The sequence below is a fragment of the Cornus florida genome, unplaced genomic scaffold (assembly GCF_030987335.1).
Source record: "Cornus florida cultivar Cherokee Brave unplaced genomic scaffold, ASM3098733v1 CherokeeBrave_3.0.0_Hap2_Chr03, whole genome shotgun sequence".
NCBI classification, from domain to species: domain Eukaryota; kingdom Viridiplantae; phylum Streptophyta; class Magnoliopsida; order Cornales; family Cornaceae; genus Cornus; species Cornus florida.
In genome coordinates this window covers 36568376-36583069 of record NW_026775573.1, presented here as the reverse complement: position 1 = coordinate 36583069, position 14694 = coordinate 36568376, and the positions used below count along the sequence as shown (strand labels likewise).

Genomic DNA, 14694 nt, shown 5'->3' with positions numbered 1-14694 from the left:
TGAAATTAACACATTTAGTGTTGAATTACGATAAATTGAAGACAAAATCTTTCACACGTTTTGAAAATGACACTAAAAAATGTTGGAATTTCATTTTTTTTCTTTTTTCATTATTGAAAATGACACATTTGGTGTTGAATTATGACACATTGAAACCAAAATCATTCACAAATCTTGAAAACTGACGTTAAAAAATGTTGGAATTTCATTTTTTCTTTTTTCATCTGGAATTACACTTTCAAATATATATTGAAATTAACACATTTAGTGTTCAATTAAGGTAAATCGAAAACAAAATCATTCACATGTTTTGAAAACGACACTAAAAAATGTTAGAATTTCATTTTTTCTTTTTCCATTATTGAAAATTAATGACACATTTGGTGTTGAATTACGATAAATTGAAATCAAAATCATTCACAAGTCTTAAAACAACAATAAAAAATTTTGGAATTTTATTTTTTCTTTTTCCATTCTGAATTACACTTTCAAATAAATATTGAAATTAACACATTTAGTATTGAATTATGATAAATCGAAAACAAAATCATTCACAGGTCTTGAGAATGACAATGAAAAATGTTGAAATTTCATTATTTTTTTCTTTTTCCATGATTGAAAATGACACATTTAGTATTGAATTAAGATAAATAAAAAACAAAAGCATTCGCGAGAGTTGAAAACAACACTAAAAAAAAATGTTGGAATTTCAATTTTTTCTCTTTCCATCTGGATTGCACTTTCAAAGAAATATTGAAAATGACACTATTAGTGTTGAATTACTATAAATTGAAACCCAAATCATTATTGCAATTTCATTTTTTCTTTTTCCATTTTGATTGCACGTTCAATGAAATATTGAAACAATGCGCTTAGTGTTGAGTTATGTGAAACCAAAATCATTCACAAATAATGAAAATGAAACACTTTCAAATAATGTTTTTTGAAAAGTAGTATCGGAATTTCGATAAAGTGAAATCAATATCAATCACAAGTCTTGAAAATGACTTTTATTTATTTATTTATTTATTCCCATTATGGATTACACTTTCAAAGAACTATGCTGCGCAAAAGTATCCCAATTCTTTAATTGCATAATGAATACTATTTATCAAAGGAGAACAATTTGGTGAACTCTCTTCGGCCTAAGTTCGCAGCACAGCACGGAAATGGACAAAAGAGTTGGGCATCAGTGGCACATTCTCAACCCTCTAACTGGGAGCTTCAATCCTTCGAACCCTCAACCAAGAATGACTCGATTCTTGCGGATCCACCGGAAGAGATTAGGAGCAGTGGCCTGAAGTATTGGGAATCCTGCTTGGTGGGATCATTCAAGTGAAGAATGCCTTATAAGATTATCTTAGATCAAGCTCACATGCTTTGGGACTCCAGAGTCCTAAGGAATGTTGTTGCCAATTCTGAAGGTACTTTCTATTTCAAATTTGACTCTATTGATAGCTGCATTTCAATCCTTGCTGGGGAACAACGGTTTCTTGCTAGTAAGGCTGTCTCTCTTAGACTTTGGAATGACGATCCCTCTGCACAACCTCACTCTGATGCTGTGAAATCATTTACAATTTGGGTAAAACTGTTTAATGTCCCCTTTGAGCTCTGGTCTTCTATGGGGCTCAGTTATTTAGCTAGTGCAGTAGGGAAACCTATCCTGCTAGCAAACTCCACCACCCAAGAAAGGAGTAGATCGAATTGATTATGCTAGAGTCTGTGTTGAAATCTATCCACACTATACACTCCCTAAATCCTTCCCTGTAACCCTTAAATATGGTGATACTACTACTGTGAAGGTCCAATATCCATGGATTCCTGCTATCTATTCTTATTGTTCCTTTTTTGGGCACTCTAATGATCAATGTAGTGAAATTACTATCTCTCAGCCCATTAATGTTCAGAGTATCCCTGTACCTCCCAACTCATAAGAATGGCAAATTGTCACAAAAAATAGAGGTAAAAGCTATTGTCAACCAGTCCCTAACCCCTTCCCAAACTCTGACTGCAACACACAACTGGATGCATCAACTTCAAACCCTCAAATTGTGGCATTGCCTTCAAACCCTACTCTCCCTATCCCTGTCCTTCTTCAATCTGCTCTTAATATGCAGACTGAAAACGCTACTCCAATCATTGTTGATTGCTCCATAGTAGTACCTCCACAAGCAGTGCCTCATAGCCTCAATGCTCAGAGGACAAAGGCCACAAATACCATACCTCAGTTAGCTTTGAAACCAAACCTTAACCCATCATTGTCAGCTGAAAGCAAATCCTAAGACACATTTGACTGATGTACATCAAAACTCACATAAGTAATATGTGAATCCCTCACCTTCACCCCAGAATGGAATGATGAAAGCTATTAACTTGGTCATTGACCTCTCACCTCATAATCCAAAACCTCACAGTCCTACAATTGCTCCCTCTTCAGAAGTTAAGATCACTAATTCATTTCCTGCCCTTTCATATGATGATAACAATGAGGTCCAAGATTACTCAGAAAACCTAGCTTCTTCATCTGATGAGATTCTTCCCAGAACCATCATGACACTTAATATATCCCCATTAATTATGGATAAATTGATGAAACCTAGAAAACCATCACATACCAAGCATTCAAAGATTGCAAAAAGGCCAAAAGTCACCAAACCAGTGGCCAACAGTGTTTCCTTGAAGGGGTTTAGGGGTCTGTATAGCCTCTCATCCTCTTCCAAATGAATTGACATGGAATCTAAGAGTGTTTAACTCTACCCTCAAACAAATAAAGATTAGGTGTCTCATTAAAGAATCAAAGCTAAGTCTTTTAGCAATCTTGGAATCCAAAGTTTGCAGTAACAATATGCAGTCTATCCATCAGTTTATTGCCCCATAGTGGGAAATTTGATGTAATTACCTATCCTCAATTTTAGGAAGGGTTTGGGTCTTATGGGATCCTCAGAAAATTTCAATGACCAGTGCAGTGGAGCATGGTCAGGTAATCAACTGTGAAATTGAACTTATTGATCTCAAAAAGAGAATGTTGGCTTCATTTTTTTTATGTTGCTAACACCTCAGCGGATAGGAAATCTCTGTGGAGAACACTTAATTTTTTTTGTCTTTCAAGTGTGCCATGGATTTTGATGGGAGACTTCAATGTCTTGCTCCATGTGAATGACTCTTTTGGAGGAGCTCTTAGATGGACAACATGAATGTAAGACTTTAAGCACTACAAGAAAAACTGTTTCTTAGAACGCCCTTTTTATCGCGGTTTTAAAATAACCGTGGTAAAAAGTGTCTTTTACCACGGTTTTTTTAAAACCGTTGTAGAAATTAATATATTTTATCACGGTTATTGTAAAACCGTAGTAGAAAAACTTTCTATCACGGTTAATGAAAAACCGTGGTAGTAATTATACTTTCTACCACGGTTATAATAGAACCGTGGTAGAAAGTGAATTTATTTTACTTAAATTTAGGGCGTATTTATTCAGACTTTTATACTGCTCTTTTTATCACGATTTTTCATTAACCGTGATAGGAAGTTATTCTATCACGGTTCAGGCACGGTGGTAGAGAGTGAATTTGGATTAAGACTGTACGCGGGTCTCATTCCCGCTGCTTTCTTAAAATTTTAGGGCAAATCATTTTAGGCCACACATGCTAGGGCAAATCATTTCTGTTTCCCAAATCGCCTCCATCTCTATTCTCGTTCTCAACTCTGAACTTGCCCTAATCTACAAGAATCAGATCAGCCTCCCAAATCGCCTCCATCTCTATTCTCGTTCTCAACTCTGAACTTTCCCTCTCTCTGTCTCTGCAACTACAAACTACAAAATCTACAATAATCTGAACCCATATCGGCATATCATTTCAGATTGTTCAAAAAATCAAAACCCATATCCTTCAGTTTCCATCGCCCGCTGTTCCAGTTCGGGTTCGCCGTTCGAAAGCTTTAGCTTCAGGCCCGTTGTCTCTCAACTCTCAAGCCCTCTCTACTCTCTCATAAGGATGAGGTTGAGTAACGACTTGAAGATCAGTAATCGACCAAAATTACAGAACTCTACAGGTAAATTTGGTTGTATACTATGAAATGCGGAAAATGAAACAGGTATGTGCTTGTTTGCAATATTGCATTTTTGTGTTGTTCGTATAGAAGGAAATTAACATTCTTTTTGGTATTTATACTGCATTTTTTTTAATGTGGATCCTGAATTCCTATCGTTTTTCTTTTTGGTGTTTCACAGGACCAAGGTTTAGATGTGATAGCAGAAGGTCTAGACACGTTAAAAAGCATGGCCCAGGATATGAATGAGGTTTAATGTCTTTTCCTTTATTTTCTGTTTCCTTACAATTACATCATGTTAGATCATTATGTTATGCAATGGTTGCAGGAAATGGATAAGCAAGTCCCTCTGATGGATGAGATAGACACTAAGGTCAGAAATTTGTTCTTTTCTTGAAAGTTTTTGAAGCTGCAACGATTTTTAAAAAAATCACAGTGCTTTTCTTCTTATCTGACAGGTGGACAGGGCAACATCTAACCTTAAGAATACCAACGCTAGACTCAAGGACACTGTTAATCAGGTACTTATGTTGCAACTATGTTTAATTTAAATTTCCATCTATATTCAGCTGTGCTCTGTTGTGGATTCCTTTCCTGGATTTAACAAGAAGTTCTGTAATTTTGTTCCAGCTGAGGTCAAGTCGAAATTTCTGCATTGATATTATTCTGTTGTGTATAATTCTGGGAATTGCAGCCTATTTATACAAGTACGTTTTTCTTTCTCCATCGATGGAAGGAAAAGATATAATTTTGCAAAAAATTGACCTGCTTAGAGAAATTTAGTAGAAAATCTCGTGCATGGAAGGGTGAATTAATGAGCACTAGCAATCATCTGACTTGGGAAGATGGCAACTAGTAGCTTAACTGGTGGTAACTTGGTAAGCAAGGAAACAAGGACTTGGACACGGATACGAAAATAGATCCAGTATGATATGGCAAATCTCAAAAAAATAGGACATGGATCCAGTATGATATGCCTAAAAACAATAACATAATATATTATTATACATATATGTAAATAATAATTTTTGCTCATTTCACTAATTTGGAGCTTAGGGTTAGATGTCTGGATGGTAAGGCATGTTGGTTGACAGGTTTTAGTCTTCGAAGTTTGAGCTTGTCCTAGTTCCCATCCCTGATTGCCTATCCACCGCCACCACCCCCTGCCCCCCAAAAGTAGAAATATAGAAAAGAAGAAAGATATAAAGATATGAAAATGAACTGAGAGACCACCAAGGGCCTAGACCAAGGGTATCTCCTTGATATGCTTTGATATTTTTCTTAATTTACTTGCTTGAATTAGTAGTTTCTCAGTCTGATATCCGACCATAAAAGGGCCTAGACAAGGGTAATGGGTGTGTGTCTTACCTACCCCAAAGAAGTAAAGGGAAAAACTGAGAGTACTGGAGGTTAAATTCTACGCAATTTATATGCTTTGATATTTTTCTTCATTTACTTAGCTTGAATTGTTAGGTTCTCAGTCCGATATCCGACCATAAAAGTTTTTAACATATGAGATCTGTTCTATACTTGTTTGAGTTGAAGTTTTGTTGCCTGGTCAATTTTTTTATTTTAGTATAGATGAGTCATTCTAATGGAGTGTTTACTTACTTGCAGTGTCCTGAAATAGTAAAGTGATACCATGGGCAACGGAATCTTCTTGGCTTGATCTGGTATTGATTGGCTTGCATTGGTTGAGGTCTTGCTCTGTTCTTGATTTTGGATTTGATTTGTTTTATCAACGTTTATATCTTTGAGGTCAAACTTGCCCCCCTCTCTCTCTGCAACTGCTAACTTGTATGTATGAGTTTTGTTTTAAATTTTATTCTAAATCAACTAATCAAGGTCTGTAATTCTTGTTTTGCAAACTAAATCCTATTTAGTGAAATTTTTTATGATCTTTTATATATATATATATATATTTTACAATATAAAGTAACAAAATTTGCATTGCATTTTGAGGTAATCACGTAATCTACATTTTATTTCAGCAAAACAAATATATATGTTTCTGTTTCTATAACTTCTATTTCTGTTTGGATTTTTTTTTTTTTTTTGGTTGTTGTCAATTATGTCTACAAGAAAATTTGAAGCTGGGCATGAAAAGCGAAAAAAAAAAAAAAAAAAATCTGAATTGGATTAGAAATCTGCAGAGATTGAATCTGTAACAATTTTTATCAACATGCCAAGCTTTTTGAAGACGGAAATCTTTTCAGAACTAAAAAAATCATAACAAGAACTTTGACAAGCAAAAGTACTTAATATAGGGTAGTTGCTTCTTGAAAATTAAAATACTTACAAAAAGCATGCTTTTGAGTGAATTCTTCCATTAGTGTTGGAAGGGGCTTGCCATGAACTACGTCACACTCCGCTTCCACTAGTAGATTCTCAAATAGGATTAGTAAATTGGTCAAAAGAAGAGATAGGGTACTGACTGGTGAATTGTTTACAAATAAATTGGTAATTTTGTTTTTATTAATTACCCAAATAGGATTTTCTATGCCTTAATCAGTCAATTGTCTAAAGAAACATTGTTAATTAACTAAAATTGAATTAAACAACAGTTGATTTTGGTTGATATATTTTGATTTAGCCCACCCCATTGAGAAATCCTGGATCTGCCCTTGCCTCCACCGTCCACCCAGGCACCGCGTCATCACTCACTTTGTCTCACATATCTATCTCTATAAGCGTACTGATCTGTTTCATTGATTTTCAGCATCAAAATTGTCTGTTAAATGCAATTTTTTATTTTATCTTTATATAATACTTGTAGAGTTTTTTATTGGTTTCAAACTGATTTACTCTACGACTTCAATATATTTTCTGATTATTGGTCCAGTTCTGTTGGGAAAGGAAATTATATTAGAAAGCTTGTAGAGCAGCTGATATCAGAGATAATTGAGGTATTGGATGATTCAAGAAGTTGTGATTGGATGGACTGGAAGGTAGCAGTTGCACATTGGGTCGGTCACTTTGCTTTGTTCACTATCAGCAAGTTTTAGTTACTACCATATTTCAATGGTTGCTGTGATTTGTGTATGGCCTTGGACTTATTGTTGTCATGTTTTGTCAGTCTTCATGTTGTCTTTTGTTTTCTCCTCCACATTGAGGGCACCGTGTAATTATTCTATCATCAATACAAGCTTACCCTTAACTTATATATATATATATATATACTTAACATAAAAGATTATTGATTTTAAAAGTTTCAAACCACTATCTGTGTGTATTAGTGTGTGTGTATATATATATGAAAACTACTTATCAATAGTTAACATAAAAAATGATTGATTTACTACCCCCCCCCCCCCCCCCCCCCCCCAAAAAAAAAAAAAAAAAAGATTGATATTGAGAGTTTAAAACAATGTGTTTGTGTGTATATATATCAATGTTTATTCAACAAGGTTAACCAATGAATTAATGTTAACTGTAAAGCTTTGAAATTGTTTGATGTCTCATCTAGTTCGGGCCTGGGCTTGTGGCGTTGTTTTCTACCATTTATAGACCCATGGGCTTTCTTTGGACAGACTTCCTATTTGTATAGCTTTACAAGCTTAGATCTATATAAATCATTCACCCTGGAAAGGAGCCGAATTTTTCTTTTGCAGAGCTACAATTTGGTGGCGAACATTTTGTTGGCAAGCTAAAAAAATTTCTTTCAGTAGCAAGCCAAAAATTCCTTTCAACAACACCTCAGCAGTGAGCCAAATTTTTTATTTTTTATTTTTTTTCTGATTCTCTTTCAGCCACATGTAGATGGGGAGCCGATTTGAAATTTTTTTTTTTTTTTTTTTTTTTTTTTTTTTTTTTTTTTTTTTCAGCATTATCTTGACGACGAGATACAATTTTCCTGATGCAACTCCTCGACGGAAGTCAAATTTCTCTTTCAGCCACACGTCGACAGCAAACTGAAATTTTTTTCTTTCAGCAATACCTTGAAAATGAGCAAATTATTTTTTTAGAGACACTTCGGCGACGAGGAATTTTTCTTAACAGCTACTATCTAGCGATGTGCCGAAATTTTCTTTTCCAACCACACCTTGGCGATGAGCCAAAAAATTCCTTTACAACCACACTTTGTTGACAGGCTAGAGCGCAATGACAGGGTGCAATGAGTACTTTTGATGCTATGATGAGCACACTTTATCATTTTGATAGCAAGCCAAGCAGATAATGCGATGAGGACTTTTGATATCATGCGACAAGCAATTTACCATCTTTACAAAATTTTTTTTTTTTTTCGATTAAACTTGGAACAAACCTCCAAGATGCCTACGTACATGTGTATAGGGATCAGTTATCACGTAGTTCACAAATTTTTTTTTTTTGGGGGAGACAGTTTAAACTCATATCAAGTTTTTTTTTTTGGAATACAGTTTAAACTCATGCTAAAGATTTTTTATTTATTTATTTTTTTCCTGGGTAATTTTTTTTTTATTTTTATGTTTATTTTTTTTAAGACAGTTTATAGTTTTTACTCATATCAAGGAGTTGTTGTTGTTGTTTTTTTTTTTTTTTTTTTTTGATGCAGATAGTTTATACTCGTGTCAAGGAGTGTCATCATATATATATATATATATATATATATATATATATATTTGGCAAGCAGTTTATACTTTTTTATACTCATATCATAGAGTAGTTTTTTATTTTTTTTTATTTTAGGGAGATGGTTTATACTCGTGTCAAGGTTTATACTCATATCAAGGAGGTTTTTATTATTTTTACTTTTATTTATTTAATTTTTTTTTCCAGGTAGACAGTTTTTACTCGTGTCAAGGCGCGCGTGTTATCGACAGTTTAGGCTCATATTGGGGAGTACTTGAACTTCTAACTATTCTTCAGCTTTTCGGGTGAGAGTTGAGGTTCTTGGTGAGTCTAGTTTTGAGTTCGGACTTGTGACTAGAGCACCTTCTTCTTTGCCCCAGCGAGGCGAAGGCGATATGAGTTTGAGTTGTTACTTTGATGGATTTGGCGGAGTTGACTCACACTACATCGTGTTGCCTTTTGGTGGGAATGGATGCTTGGGCTATGTTTCGCAACATTAGACTTGTAGAGATGTCGATACCAATTTCGTATCTGCAAATTAAAGAACGAAATATGGAGCAAATAATAATTTTATTAATTTATAAAAATTGCTGAGTATTATATATCCTTTGTAAAATTCTTTACAAAAGAAATAACTTATCCTCTGATTCGATCTTCTTTGTTGATAAGATTCAAGAGCTGTTGGAGCTTAATCTTAAATCGATTTGTTGATAATCTTTTTCAAATATTAGTTGAGGAAGACCACCGATGATTTCTAATTGAGGGCTGACAAAACTTGATCTCGAACAATGTTTTTTGGTAATTCTTCAAACTTATTGAATTACAGAGAAAGAACAGCACGATTTTGATGTGCTTGTTGTTGAATTTGAGAAAGAACGACATGACTTTTGATATGTTTGTTATTTTTCGTCTTCAGAGAATTTGTTAAATTTAAGGAAGAATAGTACAATTTTGGATGTGTTTTTTAGTTCATTGCCTTCAGAGAATTTGTGAAAGAACGACATAGCTTTAGATGTGCTTGTTGTTCTTCTTCTTTCAGACTTGGGTGTTGAGAGAATGAATGTTTAACAGAGACTTTGTATTCTTTTTGAGTCTTTATCAGAGATTTTTGAATGTCATTCTTCCTCCTTTTGTGCCCTTATTTATAGACTTCTTAGATGAATAAGGTGATGACACATGTACTTTCTTGATAAACACAAAATCATAATAATATATATATTTTTTATTATTATATTATATAACTAACTGGATCGGATTAACTGAACATTTTAAATTGACTAAATTTGAGCTAACTGGACAATTTCAAATAGACATAAGACTTATCATTTTTTTTTTCCACTTTGAATTTGCATTCCTGACTTGTAACTCCTGACCTGTTTACTAACGTTTTTATTTTCTGATTTCTACCGTCAATTTCTAAAAATAGAAAGTAAAAGTGAAAATTATGTTTATTAACCTATTTTTGCTTTTCCCATATTAGAAAGTACTTTCACATTTTATGAAAGAAAAAGAAAGCACAGATTCCTCATTTTCTTGTTTTCTCCATTGTAGCGGAGGAATTACTTCCACTACTGTAGCGGAACTTAAACAACGTTATGTGTTCAGTCGTTTATAACAATACCCATAGTTCTCTCCCATGTCCCACGACGATGGCCACCACATGGGCAACCCTGACAAAGATGATTCGCCTCGCCGATCGGCATCGCTGATGACCAACATATCGGTGATGATGGGACTTAGGTAAATTATCTTTTCCTCATATCTGATTTTTTATCTCTCTTATCCTCAGGACAAAATCCCCTCTCTTCCTCCCTCTGTTTTCTTACCCTTAAATCCTTGTCACAAAATCATAGAGTTAGGCACACAACAACAACGATTCTGACGACGAAAGATTCCGACGTCGACAATGACAGTGACGACAACGGCAAAAGGCTCATCCAATTGGCGATGGCTATGAGTGCTATGATGGTGTTACGATGCCTAGACTCACTGACGTGGTTGTTGCGGCGAAGGGGTTCGGTGAAAGTTATGGGTTTGAAGATAATGGGTTGAGATTTCTGGTTTGATTGCCGATCTGTACCCTAACTCTCTGTATCTCTCTATGGTTTATTTTTATCTGCTATATATACTAATCAATCTTCCAATTTTGTGATGTACAATATATACGGTACTTTTCGAACATTATGGGACACCAGACCAGGTCGGATCAGGGAATCGTAAAGGGAGAAGATGAAATGGTTTCATCTCTGCTGGTTCACGTGAAGGGAGAAGATGAAGTGGTTTCATCTCTGCTGGTTCAATTGGAACTATAGCACAGAGAGGCTTAAATCTTTATGTACATGTAACAGAATTTTTTTTTTTATTAAATACACTTTCTGTGTTTTGCTTTCAAGTTTTGAAAAGAATTAGTAATTAATAAATATAATTTTACTTTCTGTTTTATGTCTAAGAAATCAAAATTATAATTTTACTTTTAAAGCAAGCAAAAATAAGAAAGTAAAGTGTTAATAAACAGGTTTAAGTATCAACCTCTTGATTTCCTTGAGTACGCCGAGTACCGTCACATTTAGATTGTGCAAATTTTTATTTTTAATAAAAAATAATGTTTTTAGTGACCCCACCAATCTGATAACTTGTTGGACTCATTCATATGTGAACTCCAAGTTAAACTTAGAAACGCAACACAGCCATCACTGATCTCCAATTGATGCGTCTCTTTTTTTTTTTTCTTCCTTTTTTTCTTTTCAATCATTCTCACTTGCATGCACTCTCACAGAACAAATTTTAATGATTGTTGCAACACATACAGAATACCAAAACTAAGATGATGTCCGTCGAGCTCTGTTAGTTTTTTTTTTTCTAAGGATTTTTCAAAAATAATTGACTAGAATCTTGTAAACCGAAACTGGGAATGAAATCGAGTGGCTTAAGTGGCAATTTTCTTAAGAGATGAGTTAATGTTTTTTTCCGACGATATTTCGACGAGCAAGAAATTGTTACAACATTGTGAGAAGAGGTGAAGACAAAGCTTGCAGGCCTATGCCTACATGATTTTTTCTCAATGCAATACCTCAACGGAAAGGCAATTAATCTTTTAGCAAACCTTGACGACAAGTTGAATTTTTTTTAACTTAGAGCAATATCTTGGCACTGACATGAATTTTTCTTTGTGCAATACGTCAATGGAAAGCCAATTTATCTCATGCAACACTTTGAAAATATGTCGAATTTTCCTTTGCAGCTACACTTTGGCGGCATGCCAATTATTCTTTTTCAGAGCTACAATTTGATAGCAATTATTCTTTTGCAGAGCTACAATTTGGTGGCAAAATCTCGATGAGCTAATTTTTTTTTCTTTCTGCAGCAAGCCAAAAATTCATTTCAACAGCATCTTGGCAGCGAGCCAAATTTTTTTTTTATTTTTTTTTATTCTCTTTCAGCCAAACGTCGATGGCGAGCCTATTTTTTTTTTTTTTTTAGCATTCCTTGATAACGAGATAATTTTTGTTTGATAATTCCTTTACAGAAAGTCAAATTTCTCTTTCAGCCACACATAGACAATGCATCAAATTTTTTTTTTTTTTTTTTTCTTTCAGCAATACCTTAGACATGAGCCATTTATTTTTTCAAAGATACCTTGGCCGCGAGTTAGATTTTTTCTCGACAGCTTCGGTCTAACGACGGGCCGAAATTTTCTTTTGCAACCACTCCGTGGCAACGGGCCAAAAATTTTCTTTACAAACACTTTGGTGACACTGACAAGGACCAAAACTTTTCTTTACAATCACACTTGGTGACACTGACAGGATGCAATGAGTACTTTTGATGCTAGCACAGTAGCACACTTCTATCATTTTGAGACGAGCACTTTACCATCTTTACAAATATATATATATATATATATATTGGATCGTGGAATAAATTAGCCACCAAGATGCCTACGTACCAGTGTACTAGGATCGTGTCATCAATTATCGATGTCATTGACCATGAACCAGACCTTCAATTGGAGTCTAATGATGAGAAATCAAGATGAGCTGATAGATAGAAGCATGAAATTAAGTGATCTTATTAACTCTTGCTGTTGAGAATAACCCTTTAATTTTTCTCACCCCTTAATTTGTCTTCACCGCCGTCTTAAAATTTTACTCATTGTTTAGAATATTCTTATAACCACCACTATCTTCACCGCAACGGCCGGGAATGTTTGAATTTAGTTGTTTTAACGGTTACTTCTTGTTTGCCTTGGATTGAATTCTAATTTCTGGGCTTCATTCCCCATATGTGAGTTGGGTTGGGTTGTCTTTGCTTTTGAACACCAAAAAAACTTTCCTATACATTCGGGCCTCAAACAAGAACTTGTAGCCCGTCACTGTAACTATGTCATTTATGGGTAAATTGGAAAAAAAAACTCCCCCACTACTATATAAAGAAATACCACTATTAAAAATAAAGTATATATAAATCCCTAATCATCAATTTTGATTGCAGTTGTACCAGTGAATTAGTGTACCCTCCCATGGTCACATCTAGTATGGACTAAACCATTCATACCCAAACACTCCTTCACATTGTAGTTTGCTATACAATTTCGTCTACCAACATTGAATAGAAAGTGCACAATATTTCTCAATTCTTCAATATGTATCCTTTGCAATAATTGAGTTGGAGACGCACTATATATCAATTATCAATTACCTGTTACATGTCAATTATCAATGATGGAAGGATACCCACTATCCTGCCCCGTTAAGAAATACACCACCCAGACCCATTAAGAACCCCCGACGGGTTCCAAATTTCATTCACATCCCTTCCCTGCCTCCTCCCGCCCTGTTCTCACACCCCCTCTTTGAATTCGGCAGCCGATATTAGAGGAGAATAAGAAGACGCACAAGGAAGACAATGTAAGGGACGTTAGTGGCCTGAATGATATCGGAAGTAACTAGAACTAGAAAGAAAGAAATGGAGAGGGAAAGAGAGAGAGTGTTTTTGCTAAGAGGGGTTGAAGCAGTGAGGGGAAGAGGTGAGAAGAGAATCGTTAGAAGAGAGAGGGTAGGGTCAAATACTGATTTAGGATTGTGTGTGTAATATATATATATATATACACACACACACATATATAATAATAATAATAATAATAATAATAATTAATAATGGTTCACAGTATAGGTCACGGTATTGGTATCGATCGTAGTGTAATAGATTTGGACAAAGTCAGTGTAAATTAACCGATACGAATTGCATATCGGACTTAAAAAAAAGATCGCATAAACTGACCAATACAAATTACGTATCGAACTTAAAAAGAGGTCACGTATTAGCCGACACGTCGTGTATCGAATGATATTACGAACCATGAGTACTACATTATTAATCAGGGCAGGACAGGGCGGGGCAGTGCGGTATTTTACCAGACCCCGATCCCGCCTCGAATCCAGCTTAGGTTATGATCTAAAATACCAAATCCGCCCTTATGGGATAAAAGGAATTTTCATATCCGTCCCTAATATAGAGTGGGGTAGAAACGACAGAGGAAACATATAATAGAATGGCTTAGAGAAGAATTTATGTGGCTGATTGAGCAATTCCATTCATAATTAATGTTGATTTTGTAGGAATAATAAAGTTGGCCTCCATTTTTTTTTTTTCCAATTTATATGGTAATTAAAGGTGGTTTGTGTAAATATTTAATTGTGACCCTTTTGAACTCTTTAGTCTTACTTTTAATAATTCAAATATAATAAAAGAAAGTATTAATTGGTATTGTAATACTTGCTAGCATGATTCGCAGTATCATTCGCGTATCACATGATACGACAAACTATGATTGCTAGTTGCTATCAAGGGCTTTGTGGTTGTAATGACCCGGTCTTTTTCCTCCTTATTCATTTTCGGCGATTTTCTTTTTTTGTCTTTTTCCTATTTTGTCTTTTCCCTATTTCGTCTTTTTCCCGTTTTTCATTTTTCTTCGCATAACCTCACTTGTTGTGCTCAGATTTGATTTCGGTTTTGCATGCATTCATGGTATTTGATTTCCATGACATTGGTATTTTTACTTTTCTTGAAGAGCATGCTAGATTAGTATTTTTCTT

The 14694-nt window shown here is 34.7% G+C and overlaps 1 protein-coding gene and 1 long non-coding RNA gene across 4 annotated transcripts; both read left to right on the top strand.

Annotated features, from left to right (window-relative positions):
• The first annotated feature begins 3648 nt into the window (after positions 1–3648).
• Positions 3649–7213, top strand: LOC132300274 (syntaxin-71-like). 3 transcript variants are annotated; one of them, XR_009480369.1, is made up of 7 exons: positions 3649–4093; positions 4230–4298; positions 4377–4421; positions 4507–4569; positions 4679–4755; positions 5666–5747; positions 6891–7213. XR_009480369.1 is itself a non-coding variant. In XM_059797294.1 (7 exons), exons 1-6 carry the CDS (start codon positions 4076–4078, stop codon positions 5676–5678), a joined length of 285 nt encoding a protein of 94 aa, XP_059653277.1. In that variant the 5' UTR covers positions 3649–4075; the 3' UTR covers positions 5679–5721; positions 6891–7213. The 3 variants fall into 3 exon arrangements, 2 of the variants coding, with proteins under 2 accessions (XP_059653277.1, XP_059653276.1); XM_059797294.1 differs by having other exon boundaries at positions 5666–5721; XM_059797293.1 differs by having other exon boundaries at positions 5666–7213.
• Positions 7214–7406: 193 nt separating this feature from the next.
• LOC132298740 (uncharacterized) lies at positions 7407–8292 on the top strand. Its single transcript, XR_009479943.1, has 2 exons — positions 7407–7750; positions 7873–8292. It is a non-coding gene; the product is annotated as an uncharacterized LOC132298740 (long non-coding RNA).
• The last annotated feature ends 6402 nt before the right edge of the window (positions 8293–14694 follow it).